The 14,643-nt window shown below is 36.7% G+C and overlaps 1 protein-coding gene across 7 annotated transcripts in view; it reads right to left on the bottom strand.

Annotated features, from left to right (window-relative positions):
- rai14 (retinoic acid induced 14) overlaps nucleotides 1–14,643 on the bottom strand; it is a 191,062-nt gene that overhangs the window by 90,400 nt on the left and 86,019 nt on the right. For all 7 annotated transcript variants that reach the window (XM_039759644.1, XM_039759647.1, XM_039759650.1 and 4 more), the window contains one exon: nucleotides 11,129–11,259. In XM_039759644.1, the coding sequence (XP_039615578.1) occupies nucleotides 11,129–11,259 (131 nt within the window). The remainder of the gene's footprint in view (nucleotides 1–11,128; nucleotides 11,260–14,643) is intronic.

The raw sequence follows: 14,643 nt of genomic DNA, 5'->3' as shown, positions 1-14,643 counted from the left end.
AATCCCGAAGAGATTCTGAGAATTTTTATGAATGTCAAAAGACCAGTAGATGACTCAGAAACTGAAAACATTGTTGGTCAGGTAAGGCAAAGGGTAAAAACTAAGAGATCAAAAATAGTAATAGCACCAGAATCAACGGACAAGATTACAGTCAGGAGATGAAGGCAAATCGAAATTCAAAAACCAGAGCACTGTTCTACTGCAAGGGCCTAATTGAAAATTAAGCTAAAGAACGGTAAAAATTCTTGAGGCTGGTTGTATCCACTGAAGGATAATGTGCAGTGGTGTTGCCACCATATTTATATTGTTGCTATGGGGATGTTATCAGCAACATAAAAGAGATCATGTGACAAATTCCAAAGGCCATCATGTAAACAAAGAGAACCGAGATAACTGAAAACAACTTTCTTAATTCAGTATTCAGAGATATACAGTACATGTCAGAAACAGAATTCTCATATGTTAAAACCCCAACATAGGCATACGTACACATATAGCACTACACAAAGTGGACATCTTATTTAGTTCTCAGTTCAGTCAAAGTTCTTGCTTTGTGACTGCTGCTAACAGAAAAGGCTCAGGTCACCTGCATACCTACATCAGTAAAAATTGGTTAAGGAAATGGCTGGAGAGAAATCTTGTAATTGCTAATATTTGTTTTGATAGGTTTTAGGTATACTACAAACTATATATTAAGTGTACTAAATATTCAATTAATTAAGTGCCCAAATTGGGCTGCATTTAAAAATTAAGTGTAATAAATAATTAGTTAAGTGCACAAATTGACCTATATTTAAAAGTGAAATACATTGATGACAGGGAGGCCTTATCAATCTGCAGCAAGATTTGCTCTATTTGTGTAAACAATAAATGGATGCGGATGAACTCCCTATAACTGATCATTTTCTTATTTCATGCAATGTTAAACTTACACTTTCCAGCACTAAGCTTTCCCATCTCATGTCTTTCCGTAATATTAACTTAGACTCTTTTTTCCTCTAGTATTGATTCCCTTATGGACATTTATAATTTATCCACTCCTGAAGAACTGGTCTCATAGTATAACACTGGACTTAATGGTATTCTTAACTCTGTCGCTCCATTAAAAACTAGATGTGTTTCTTTCTTCTTTAATGCTCCCTGGTTCACGACTGCACTTCAGCTTTTGAAAGCCAAAGGCCAGCAACTTGAACGGTTATATAAAAAAACTGGACTCTTTGTTCACAAAGAGATGTACAAATACCATATATTGTAAAGGACTGTATTGCCCAAACTAAATCTAACTATTATACTCTCATTATTTTAACTACTTAACAATATCACACAACCCCCGGATTCTTTACCTTCTCACCTTTACTCAACTGAATTTTGCAGTCCCCTTATGTCCTTTTTTTTAAAGAAAAAATCCAGAAGATTCATCAGTCTCTCTATACGGATTCCTCCAGTACTTCATTTGAATTTCACCCACCAACTTACTTATTCTCCTCTTTTCAGCTTCCTACTTTCTCAGAAATCTCAGATCTTGTGTTTAAGTCTAAGCCATCCACCTGTCAACTGGACCCCCTCCCTACAGTTCTAGTCAGAGCCTTCCTCCCCTTCTCTGGTCACCCTTATCGCTGCTATAATCCACTATTCTCTCACTACTGGTACTATTCCTTCATCTTTTAAAACTGCTGCAATAAATAACCCTAATACTGAAAAAACCTGGTGCCAATCCGAATAATTTCAGCAATTTTCGTCCTATTTCTAATTTACCATTCATATTCAAAATTCTTGAAAAAATAATGGCTATTCAACTTCATTCTTATTTATCTTAAAATAATCTGTATGAACAGTTCCAGTCTGGTTTTCATCCCCACCACAGTACAGAAACGGCACTTATAAAAATTACTAATGATCTCCTTATGGCAGCTGATTCTGGTTTAATTACTATTCCCATCCTTCTTGATCTGAGTGCAGCCTTTGACACTATTTGTCACACTACTCTTCTCAATAGATTATCTTTGATTGGCATTACCCACCCTCCACTAAATTAGTTCAGATCCTACCTCTCAGTCCGCACTCAGTTTCTTCAGCTTAAAACTTTCACATACCAACCCACAGCTGTTACTTCAGATGGGCTCTGTCTTGGGGCCCCTCCTTTTAATTATTTACCTCCTTCCCCTTGGCAAATTATTTCGTAAATATTACATTAGCTTCCACTGTTGTGTTGATGACACCCAGCTCACTAGCAAACCTACTGCTTCCTTTCCACCCTCCTCACTTACTGATTGCATAGCAGATATCAAATCCTGGTTTTCTTCAAATTTTCTTAAATTAAATAGTGACAAAACTGAGGTTTTCCTCATTGGTACAAAATCAACATTATCCAAAACTGATCATTTTTCATTTGTTATTGATAATTCCTCTGTCTTTCCTTCCCCACAGGTTAAGAGTCTGGGTATTACCCTTGACAGTACTTTATCCTTTCAGTCCCACATCAATAACATCTCCCAGTCGCCATATTTCCACTTGCGTAACATTAATCGTATTCACCCTTCCCTCACTCCCCCACACCACTGCTATCCTTGTTCATAGCCTTGTCACTTCTCGTCTGGATTATTGCAATTCCCTTTTCTTTGGTCTTTCTCGCAAATCTCTTTATAAGCTTCAACTGGTCCAGAATTCAGCTGCCCGCATCATTACTACTGTAGAACCCCCTCTATTCACTACATCACTCCCGTTTTGCAGCAGATTCATTGACTTCCAGTTCAGTTCCGAATTCAATTCAAAATTCTCCTACTAACTTTTAAGGCTCTCCACACCTTGCCCCTCCATATCTGTCTGACCTCCTCCATGTTGCCATTACCTCCCGTATCCTTAGCTCCTCTTCCTGCATCCACTTGACTGTCCCCCTCGTCCGTCTTACCACTATGGGGAGCAGAGCAACTGAACGCTTTGGAACTCACTACCACCTGAGATTAGAAATACTGAATCATTTTCACCTTTTAAACCTAAACTTTAAACTCATTTGTTTAAGACTTGTTTTTCTCTGTGATTACAATTGCTCTGTCTGATTTTAACTTTTGTATTTTACTTTTGTTTATAATCTGTGTTTTGTCTATTGTTCTGTGTCCTTGAGTGTTTAGAAAGGCACCTACAAATGAATAAAATGTATTATTATTACTATGGCATAAACCACCTTAAATGAGTAATTAAGTGCAAATGATATATTTCAAAGAGAAATTATTATAAGTATAAAAACAATCACAGTCATTTATTATAAAAGAATTAATTATAAATAGAAATAAACATTAACATTTTAATGTCAACAGCACAATTAGTACAATGCTCAAAGAGCTACTTTCACAAGCGGTCATCCATTCTTACTGTATGTAATAGTGAACATTTCATACCATATAAAATCACAAGCTGCTTTACAAGGCAAGCTAGAGAAGAGTTCACAGTAAAATAATGAACTATAAGACCACTAAAAACATGTTAAATCTCATAGAAAGTTTGAAGAGAGAGTGTCTACATAATTAAACATGACCTAATAGTAAATCTGAGTAGACCTGACAATATCAGATGACAATCCAGTAGAATCAGATTCAGCACAAGTGATTTAAATTAGAGAGTAATGTTACCAGTATAAGTGATAAAAATACAAGAGAGAAAAGCAGAGGTGGCCAAAAATTATTGGAGCTGCTGTGTATGATGTAACAAACAAATGTCAGTGTGTAATGCTGAGGAAATTGAAAAAATCTAATTATAAGCAGCCTTACCCTTCAGTAAATCAGAGTGGTTAGCTGCCTTAACATCCTACACAAAACACTCCAGGAATTCTTTTCTCGTTAGTGCCATACAGCTTTCAAACGGGAGTTAAGGGAATGTCAATAGAAGCTCTGAATGTATAAGGAGCTTCTGGAATAAGAGAACTTTATTTGTCCCCAAGGGGAAATTTCTATCTATCGAAAGTAAAAATTCAATTACCATCTTTAAACATTGATTTTAAAAAATAATACGGAGTGTTGTTTACATTCTGAGGGTGTTTTTGAATATTGCCTGAAATGTTACCTTTAATCTGTTGTTTTTACAAAATACAGAAACAAGTCTGATCAGGAATGGGACTATGCAAAGTAGGAGATGGGCCATTAGTTGCCCTAGCAAGAAGCACCCTGACAATGGCAAGTCACATGGCTGTGCTGGTGCAAATAAGGCATCATTATCATAACTTTTTTTTTTACTAAAGGGCTCCAGGGATGTCGAGTTACGGGAAGGGTGTGTATTCCATCGCAGCAGAAGCACCTCCGCAGGGAGGCTAAGTAACCTAATCATGCATTCCTGCTATGCGTACTGTTAGACAGACTAACATGTTTCAGGACTCAAGGGGCACTTAGAATCACCAAAGTAAGTTCTAGGAGAAAAGCTCCCTACGTTCCAAAGCACATTCTGATACAGATGTGATTCCCAGCAAGTGCTTCCTTGGAAATGCCTGGAGCCTGGAGACAGAATATTGGTTGCTGGCAAAAGCTCAACTGGTGGGAGGAGCAGAGACCAATGGTGTACATTTATTAATGTACATTTCAGTGATTTTTGGCCTTCTCCAAGTTTTTTTTAGATCAAAAGACCACAAGTTTACAGATATAATCATGAAGACATTTTTATTTTTGATTATGTAATTTTTTTTTTTATAAAAATCAAGATTTGAATAGGACTACTGATGGAGCTTAATGGACAGACCATGGATTTTCTAACTTAAGAGCCACACTATAGTCCCAATAATCAAATTATCCTCAGTTTAAGACACATAAGCACATGCTGGTGTGATATTTACTATTATATTTTTCCAATTGAAAGTGATTCTACTTACTATCTACTGTCTAAACAGTTAAAATCTTGCTGAAGGGTTAAGTCAACAATATACAAACTCCAACATCAGAAACACGAGACAACAGAAGACTGAATGAGTTATCTGTAATTTGGCTTTTTGCATAATACGAAGTGCACAGAGTTCAACTCTGATGGCCGTCCGTAAAAGAACCCCTACATCTGACAAAAAAAATTCTTTTAAGCTGCTTTAAATTTTCTAGTTCAGGCAATGAAAATGTCTAAAGTACAAGAATGATATTTTGTTTGAACTGGCACCCAACTTTATGTAGTTGTGGAAAATCTAAAGCTAGAGCTAATTAAAAAAAATCTAATGGTAAATTTCACATTTTTAATGGCCTTGCCACACACAAATGCTTTGTAGAGAAAGTCATAACTAGCAGATAACAAGCTCAAGTGTCTAGACTCTCAACATGTCTCCTGGTATGTTTATTGGCACATTGAAAGATATCATTTTGTCCTCCTTGGAAAGAGAAAATGAAAAAGATTTTTTAAAATGAGTAGATACCTGAAATGTGCTTTGAATCCTCCGTCTCTGCTGCAGTCAAAACTTTTGTTTAATATACAAAACATCACCAAGATCCAACTCTGCCTTGAAAAAGCAGGGGCTAAAGCACTTCACCATACAATTAAAAGGTCTTGACTAGACTGTTGCTATTTTGTTTCTAATGTTCTCCCTGAGTTAATTATCATTAGGTTACAAAGAGTTCAAGATGCTACTATCAAGCAATCCAAAATACTGGTGTATGCCTTTTACAGAGTTAAGATAACCCTTTTAGAATGATGAGATGTTCTCATACTGGTGTACTTACTATTTCAAAATTCTTTATTTTCTTTTACACACAACTTAAACTAATACAGTTTTGTGGCACCAACTCTCTATAAATTTCTTCTTAGGTATAATCCATTCTTTTACTTGATTTTCAAATCCAAACTGAAGATACACATCACTCTGAACACTGTTATTTCATTTACAGATTACTTTGGTGCCTGCTATTCAATGAGACTATACGACCACAATGTAAAGTATGCTAATGTGGTCTTCTAGTCTTAAAGACTCTATTCAGTTTATTTGTTAATCCGGTACAGTTATTTCATTATTATTTTGTAACTGTGCTTGATTTGATTAGATGTACAAGGACACTTTATTGTCCCTAAGTGAAAATTAGTTTTAAGCCAGGTTACACTGCATACATGTACATCATCAATCCATTTTCAAATTTAAATCTGTGCTTCTTGGAGTTAAGGCATATGCTGTGAGCATCAGGTATATAGTGGGAACTGCACAATTCCTAAATATTGCTATCTTTCCATTATCCACACCCTATATACACAACACCTGGTAGTTTTCTAAAACAACATTTTAACTGAATAAACTAAACCAGGATTATATCAGTGGGTGGGTGTAGAGGAAACTGCGTAAGCCAGCTCAGAACAATGTCTTTTGTAAAACATTTTATTCTTTTATTTCTTTATAGTAGTGAATATTAGTACACATATAATAAAATGTTTTATACAAACAAACCTGATGACTCTATGAATGCAATAAAATGAATGCCCGACATACATGTGTTTTTATTCTGATAACATCAGTTCAAAACATACACAGAATGTGTAAAAATACTGTCATGACCAACTTCTAATATGTATTAACAAAAACACACATTGTACTGCTGTTTTAAACTGATGTGATTTCATCAAATCCTTTTTTATGCACTAATTTTGTATGTATTTTAGAAGAAGAGATGCAGATCCAGGTATACAATATTTTGGGTTCAATCACAAAATAAAGTTCATAAATCCTTTTATAGAAAAAAACAAACAAAAAATAAGATATTTTAGTGCTGACCAGACCAAAACTACATATTATTTAATGTGTGTTTGTATCATCTTAACAGCTGTGTTTCAGATACAACTCTTCATTACAGAATTTTTATACATACATATATATACATATACACACACACACACACACATATATACATATACACATATCTATTTACACGCACACACACATATATATATATATATATATACATTTACACACACACAAACACACACACACACATAAACACACACACATATTTATTTACACACATCCATAAATACACTAACTAATTCTCCAACTTCCCATGTAGGTAGAAAGCTGAAATTTGGCAGGCTTATTCCTTACACCTTACTTACAAAAGTTAAGCAGGTTTCATTTCGAAATTCTACACGTAACGGTCGATAACGGTCAACAACGTCTGCCATGTTGAACTTTCTTATTTATGGCCCCATCTTCACGAAATTTGGTAGGTGGCTTCCCTGTGCTAACCAAAACCGATGTACGTACTTATTTCGGCGGTATGACGCGACTGTCGGCCGCCATATTGAATTTTCCAAAGGTCACTAATTCTCCAACTACCCTTGTAGGTAGAAGGCTGAAATTTGGCAGGCCCATTCCATACAGCTTACTTACAAAAGTTAAGCAGGTTTCATTTCGAAATTTAATGTGTAACGATCATAACGGTCAACAACGTCCACCATACTGAACTTTCTTATTTACGGCCCCATCTTCATGAAATTTGGTAGGTGGCTTCCCTGAGCTAACCAAAAACAATGTACGTACTTATTTCGTTGGTATGATGCCACTGTCAGCCGCCATATTGAACTTTCCAACGTCACTAATTCTCCAACTTCCTGTGTAGGTAGAAGGCTGAAATTTGGCAGGCTCATTCCTTACAGCTTACTTACAAAAGTTAAGCAGGTTTCATTTCGAAATTCTATGTGTAATGGTCATAACGGTCAACAACATCCGCCATGTTGAACTTTCTTATTTATGGCCTCATCTTCTCAAAATCTGGTAGGCGGCTTCCCTGCAATAACCGAAACCAATGTACGTACTTACGTCGTTTTCATTACTAATTTAACACACTACTTCTAAGCTGCGAAGCACGGGTATTTTGCTAGTATATTGTCATGCATGCGCGAGTCGGAGACCGCGGAAGGATCTTAACACACCTGGGAAAACATTCGCCGGTAGGGAATGGCGGGGTACTAACTTTCTTCCTGTGCTTCCGTTCAGAAAAAAAGACGCTCCGCCACCATAAGACTGAGTTTTGCCCGCAATACGTCTACTTCAGCCCTTCCTCCGCCATCTTTCCGGACGTCATCGATCCCATCATCCCTCACGATTCCTTCCCAGCATCCCTCCACTTCCGGCTCCTCCTCTTTAAAATGGCTGCGACGCCATTCCCAGGCGTCGCGTATATGAACTGTGTTGTTTATATGTTTGACCGTTTATTTTTGAATATTTTGTGGAGTGGCGACAATATACGGGGCCGGAACACCCCAAACCTTATTGCTGTCTCCTCCTCTCTCTTTTACTATATATATATATATATATATATATATATATATATATATATATATATATATATATACACACACACACACTCACCTAAAGGATTATTAGGAACACCTGTTCAATTTCTCATTAATGCAATTATCTAATCAACCAATCGCATGGCAGTTGCTTCAATGCATTTAGGGTGTGGTCCTGGTCAAGACAATCTCCTGAACTCCAAACTGAATGTCAGAATGGGAAAGAAAGGTGATTTAAGCAATTTTGAGCGTGGCATAGTTGTTGGTGCCAGACGGGCCGGTCTGAGTATTTCACAATCTGCTCAGTTACTGGGTTTTTCATGCACAACCATTTCTAGGGTTTACAAGGAATGGTGTGAAAATGGAAAAACATCCAGTATGCGGCAGTCCTATGGGCGAAAATGCCTTGTTGATGCTAGAGGTCAGAGGAGAATGGGCGAATGATTCAAGCTGATAGAAGAGCAACTTTGACTGAAATAACCACTCGTTACAACCGAGGTATGCAGCAAAGCATTTGTGAAGCCACAACACGCACAACCTTGAGGCGGATGGGCTACAACAGCAGAAGACCCCACCGGGTACCACTCATCTCCACTACAAATAGGAAAAAGAGGCTACAATTTGCACAAGCTCACCAAAATTGGACAGTTGAAGACTGGAAAAATATTGCCTGGTCTGATGAGTCTCGATTTCTGTTGAGACATTCAAATGGTAGAGTCAGAATTTGGCGTAAACAGAATGAGAACATGGATCCATCATGCCTTGTTACCACTGTGCTGGCTGGTGGTGGTGGTGTAATGGTGTGGGGGATGTTTTCTTGGCACACTTTAGGCCCCTTAGTGCCAATTGGGCATCGTTTAAATGCCACGGGCTACCTGAGCATTGTTTCTGACCATGCTTTAGTTGCCTCACATTTGTATGCAATCTTTTTGTCCAACCCACTGAATTAAAGCTGAAAGTCTGCACTTCAACTGCATCTGAGTTGTTTCATTTAAAATTCATTGTGGTAATGCACAGAACCAAAAAGAGAAAAAAGATGTCTCTGTCCAAATATTTATTGACCTAACTGTGTGTGTGTGTGTGTGTGTGTGTGTGTGTATATATATATATATATATATATATATATATATATATATATATATATATATATATATATATATATATATATATATATATATATATATATATATATATATATATGTGTGTGTGTGTGTGTATATATACACACACACACACACACACACTTTGTCTCCAGTGGGAAATTAAAACTTAACAGAAGCGTGAATGAGAGAAACAAATTATACATAAGTAAATTACAGTCTTTCATAAAAGAACACACTTCAACTTTCCTAAACTTCCCTCAGTATCTTCTGTGAAACTACATACACTAAGATGAACAATGTATAGGCAGTATCTCCAGACTTCACCAGTTTTCTGAAAGACTGCATCATTAAATGATCTGAGGAACCACTAAGATCCAAACATTTCAATAAGATTTTCAGATAAAGCAAGTCAGCTACTGATAGGAGATATTTCTAATCAGTTTGTGCAAAGCTTGGTGCAATTTAGCTCTTTATTTTATAGTATATGTTAATCATTTCTCTGCATACAGATTATCCATGCTTTTTCTGAATAAAAACCCCACCTGCTTCTCTGGGTTACATTTGGGAATGTCTCAGACACAAATCCCTTACTGGAATAAAAGTTTTGTTTATTTATCAGACAGTCCTAATCCTCTATTTTGTTGAATACACAGTGGGACAATCCTGCTGAAAAACCAATTGAGATAATTTATATCACTAACACGTTATATTACTCACCTTGTAAAAAAAAATCCTAACCCACCTAGCTTAAAACAGTGGCAAAATGATGAGGTATTTCATATAAAATTAAAGGCAAAAATGTAATTCACTTTAAAGTAAAGAGTACAAAACATCTTTAGAGTCCATTAGACTTATTAATGTTGTGTTTTTTTTTAATTCTGAACCTCTGCTAACCTTTAGGATGGCTTACTATCTTTGAGTGATTACTTCAAATTAAATCTTCTGATCTACTGCTCTCTGGATGGTTACGAGAAGGAAGGGGATGTCAGATTTGAGCTGAATAATAGCATTGTAGATCTAGCCAATATGCAATTAATTTGCAATAATTTTTAAAATTAATAAATATTGACATAAAAATTTAATTAAAAGCAAATATTGGGTTGTTTTGTTTTTGTTCTTATTTTTGGTTATCTTTTACTGTATTTCTTTGTCTTTTTTTTAATAAAAAACAGATAAAAGGTAAATTTGATGACCATTTCTTTGTATAAATGACTTATAAATGTGAAATTAATGGCCTTCGCAGTTTTCTTAGAGTACCTTTACCATAATTAATAACACAACCCTGAGTGGTAATACATATGACCAATTTCCAGAGAAAGCAGAAAAATTGAATATAAGAGTGCCTCAAACTAACAAGTGACATGGTATCTGAAACTATCTTTCTTAACAATAGTAAATAATGATGTTAAATCATTAAAGCATACCCAGAATCAATCAATAAATAGAAAACAAAATCAAATTAGACTGTGCATCTTCTTATTCTTTAATAATTTTTTTTTTAAAAGATTAAAAATTATAAGCTTTACATCTTTTAAAAGCTAAATTTACAAGTCATACAGATTAAAAAGGTTTAAACTATTTTAAGGTATAAACTGTTTTAAGCTTTCACTTTCGATGTATAAAAGGCAGTAAAGACAACTATTCAGTTAAAACCATTGCATTACATGCTGTAGACAGAAAGTACAGGGCACCTGTGACGGTAACTTTAGAATATAATTATGTTGGCTTCAGCATTATATTTTAATTGGAAATTAATAATAAAAAAAATTCTCCATTTAGGAACTACTTACGCTGACTTGCCCTCACTGTCTAGTTTGACTGCATTCACTCCTTTCTTGGTCAAAAGGGATGACACTTTATCAACTTCTCCGTGTTCCACCGCTTGAAGCAGCCGATCATCATTCTTACTCCATTCATGACCCTGAACAGCATAAACAAAAAGATGGAAATTTCAGTATTAACAGTCCTGAATGGATCATGTTCAGCCTCATCAGATACTCAGAAGAATTTTTCCAATACAATTCTCTAAACTCACATCATTTAAATATGCCATCACATAAAATGAAAATGTCAGTTCAGTTCAGGCAACGGCACTTTAAAATTGATTAAAGCCATAAACGCCAAGTCAAATGAAACCCAAAGGAGCCAAACATGCATAAAGTCCTACTGACAAAAATGTAGCAGCAATGTCTGCTTTGTCCACTGTATGGAAGGAAGCATAATTATATGAGTGTTCCCTTTTGCTGAACATGCCTCATTAAAGCAGAACAGTGAATATAAAAGAGGAAAGACCTTACAACAGACACATAGCTCTGCAAGCCATCCCATGTGTTGAAGCAGCTCATCCATCGCCCAGGCTGTCAGCAACGATAGGCAGTCCAATTTATTTTAACATACATGGCAGATGAATCTTATAGCCAAAAAAAAGCTGAGAGCAGCTGCTATTGACTGGACTCCATCAGAAAGGATAGCAGGCATACGCCACGTAGTGTGCTATTGCAGAAAGTCAACACATGCAAATCACACTTACTCAGCAGCTACATTATTCTCCGCATTGAAGTTGGTAATTTGGTTTAAAAAGATGGAAAATTTTTTGCCCACAGAAGGTTAAAAAAAAAAAATCAGAATTCTGGTCTCCATAGAATCCAATTAGAAATACCTAGTAATTTTCTATGAGAAATGATTTAGCTATAGCTACTATATTATCAGTTAATACTGTGGTTTTCTGTAAGAAATTTCATCTAAAAATATGTGCAGTAGATTATTATATAGAAAAGTATGCTTTGTATTACACAAATGCCAAGCTTGTAGCCTAAAACAAGTTAACACCAATAAGACGTCAGTTAATAGGGTGTTGGATCACATCATACCACCAGAACAATTTATATGGTTTTGAAATTCTGCCAAACACTGAATACCAATGCTCCTAGATATTCCTGAGCATGCTGTGAAGGTATTTGCTTAATTAGCTCAATGTTGCAGTTGATTTTAATACACTATGTCTCACTTTAAATCAAGCAGTGTCACTTTTTTGGCCTCTGCCTGGATAACTACTTCGACCAGCCTTTCCAAAGAGTCAGCACAACTGTACAATGGTTAGTGCTGTTGTCTCTTCTCACATTTCAAAGTCATACATGTTAGTTTGATTATCAATTATAACTTAAACATAAATGTGGGTGTATGAATGAACCTTTCACTCAATGCCTCAAATATTGGCTCCAGCTTCTGGAATGGTATGCACAAGTTTGCAAGTGATTTAACCAAGCAAAGGCCATTAATAAGATATGAATATAAATTGTATGTCTAACCAATAGTCTAAAATCAGGGTGGCAAGAATCACTCTAGTGCAGTTTAACTATCAAATATCTAATAGTCTGGCCTACTACTAACCATCCTAATAAACAGAAAATGGCTGTGTAAGTTTGTGTCCATCCAGTTGCTATGTCTCTGTTACATGCCATTTGGTATAGAATTCATAAAAGCATTTGTTGTGGATAATCGGGGTTCTTAGCCGGCAGGGATGCCCCGATTATGGAAGGACCAGGGGAGAGAGTAGTTCCAGGACAGTTTCTCCCACGGACCGACAGAGGGCAGCCCACTTGGTTTCCAGGTGGCGTATGGACTTTTGCAGAGCCCTATTGGCAGCACTTCCACCACACCCGGGTGTGGCAGAAGTGCTGCCAGAAGAAACTCATTGGGAACCTGGAGTCCTTCTGGGTGCCCTATAAAAAGGGGCCAGTCGCTAGGAGTCAGCGGCCAGAGTCGGGAGGAAGAGGACAAAGCCCGTGTGGAGGACTGAAGGTGTCAACGAAGGGACTGTGTTGGTGCTTTAGTGCTTTGCTGTACTGTGTAGGTCTGGGGAGCAAGTGAAAGTGCTTCCCAGTGGTACATAAAAGGGCGTGTTGTGTTTTTAACCTGTGTCCTGCCCATTTGTGTTGGGATTAGGCCGGTTTTACCCGCCCAGGCATCACACAATGCTAATGTTTGTGGTACGCCATCTGTTGGATGGAAGACAGAAAAACCCTTACTTAGTATAATACAAAATTTGTCTATGAATACATGATCACAGCGAGAGACTGCTGCGAATTAATTACTGAGGCTTGTTTGTTTTTAATTTAACTGCTAGGTATCTAGAAAGGACAAATATTAGATCTTTTTGCCTTCGGAAATGTTGAAAGTCACAACCTTATCACATTGGTTTATAACAAATTGAAATCATCAGTTTACAGAGCAACATTTCAGTGCACATGTGAGCACCATACAGAGTGCCTGGAAAACAAATCAACATGCAAATTGTAGAGGGAATGAACTTTTGTGCATTAACCATTCTCAAACCTATTCATTCCAATTCATAGATCTGGAGGGGGCTGTGACTGATGTATCTTTCTGCTACCATCAGTCAAAAAGAACTAACCATTAGTAGGGTGGGTAGGATGTTAGTCCATTGACGCAACTATACTCATATTTGCTCTTCAATCAAGAGGAAAAAAAAATGTCTGAGCAAAAGATTCTAGGAAAACACAACTCTGGTTTCAGGCACCACTGAGAGAAAATTTACAAAGAAAGAGGGAGAAAGTGACGGCCATCACCAGCAACCTGGTCCTGCTGAAGCTGCACCAGAACATGCCATTCTGTAATTTATTAACCAAATAGCTACTGAGCGTTCAAGAAGAGTAAGGCTGAAAAATTAAGATTGCTAAAATGGAAAAGAAAGATGGATATTCGATTTCCAATGAGAAGACAGAGATGCATTTGTAGCTATTGTGCCTTGACAGAATGGCCTAAGCAGGAAGGAAGATAGCCAAATGTACTAGACATCCAGTAAAAGGAAAAACTGAGAAAGGAAAGGGATGTTAGTGTGACAGATTGTTGGAAAGAAATCAGCAATAGACATCCAGCAATCCAAAACTGGGGACACTCCCTAAAACACATGCAGAAGGGACAACATGGAACCATGAACAGGCCCATGGCCTAACAGTTTTGGCGAGTAAAGTATGTGCAGTGAACAATCCTAAGCTAAACATTTTGGTGATTAAGGGTCTTGTACAAATATAAAATACTGGTGAAAATAGATTTCTGTGGGTAGTTCAGGATACTTATTCAGGGAAGGCGCTGCTGTCAAGCATTATAAACACAAGCCCAGAGAGAGATGCCACTGGTCATGGAGTAGCGGATAGAGAGCTACAAAAATTGTAAAGCAGATGTGCGGAAACAGCAAAAGACAGGGAAACATCCACGTTTTTAAAACGGACCTTAGTTGAAAATAAAAGAAAGAAGAAATGATCTATGATAGAAATATTTGATG

This window comes from Polypterus senegalus, chromosome 7 (genome assembly GCF_016835505.1).
Source record: "Polypterus senegalus isolate Bchr_013 chromosome 7, ASM1683550v1, whole genome shotgun sequence".
Taxonomy (NCBI): Eukaryota; Metazoa; Chordata; class Cladistia; order Polypteriformes; family Polypteridae; genus Polypterus; species Polypterus senegalus.
Note: the sequence above shows the minus strand (reverse complement) of the source record. Positions and strands in the feature narration are given on the sequence as shown.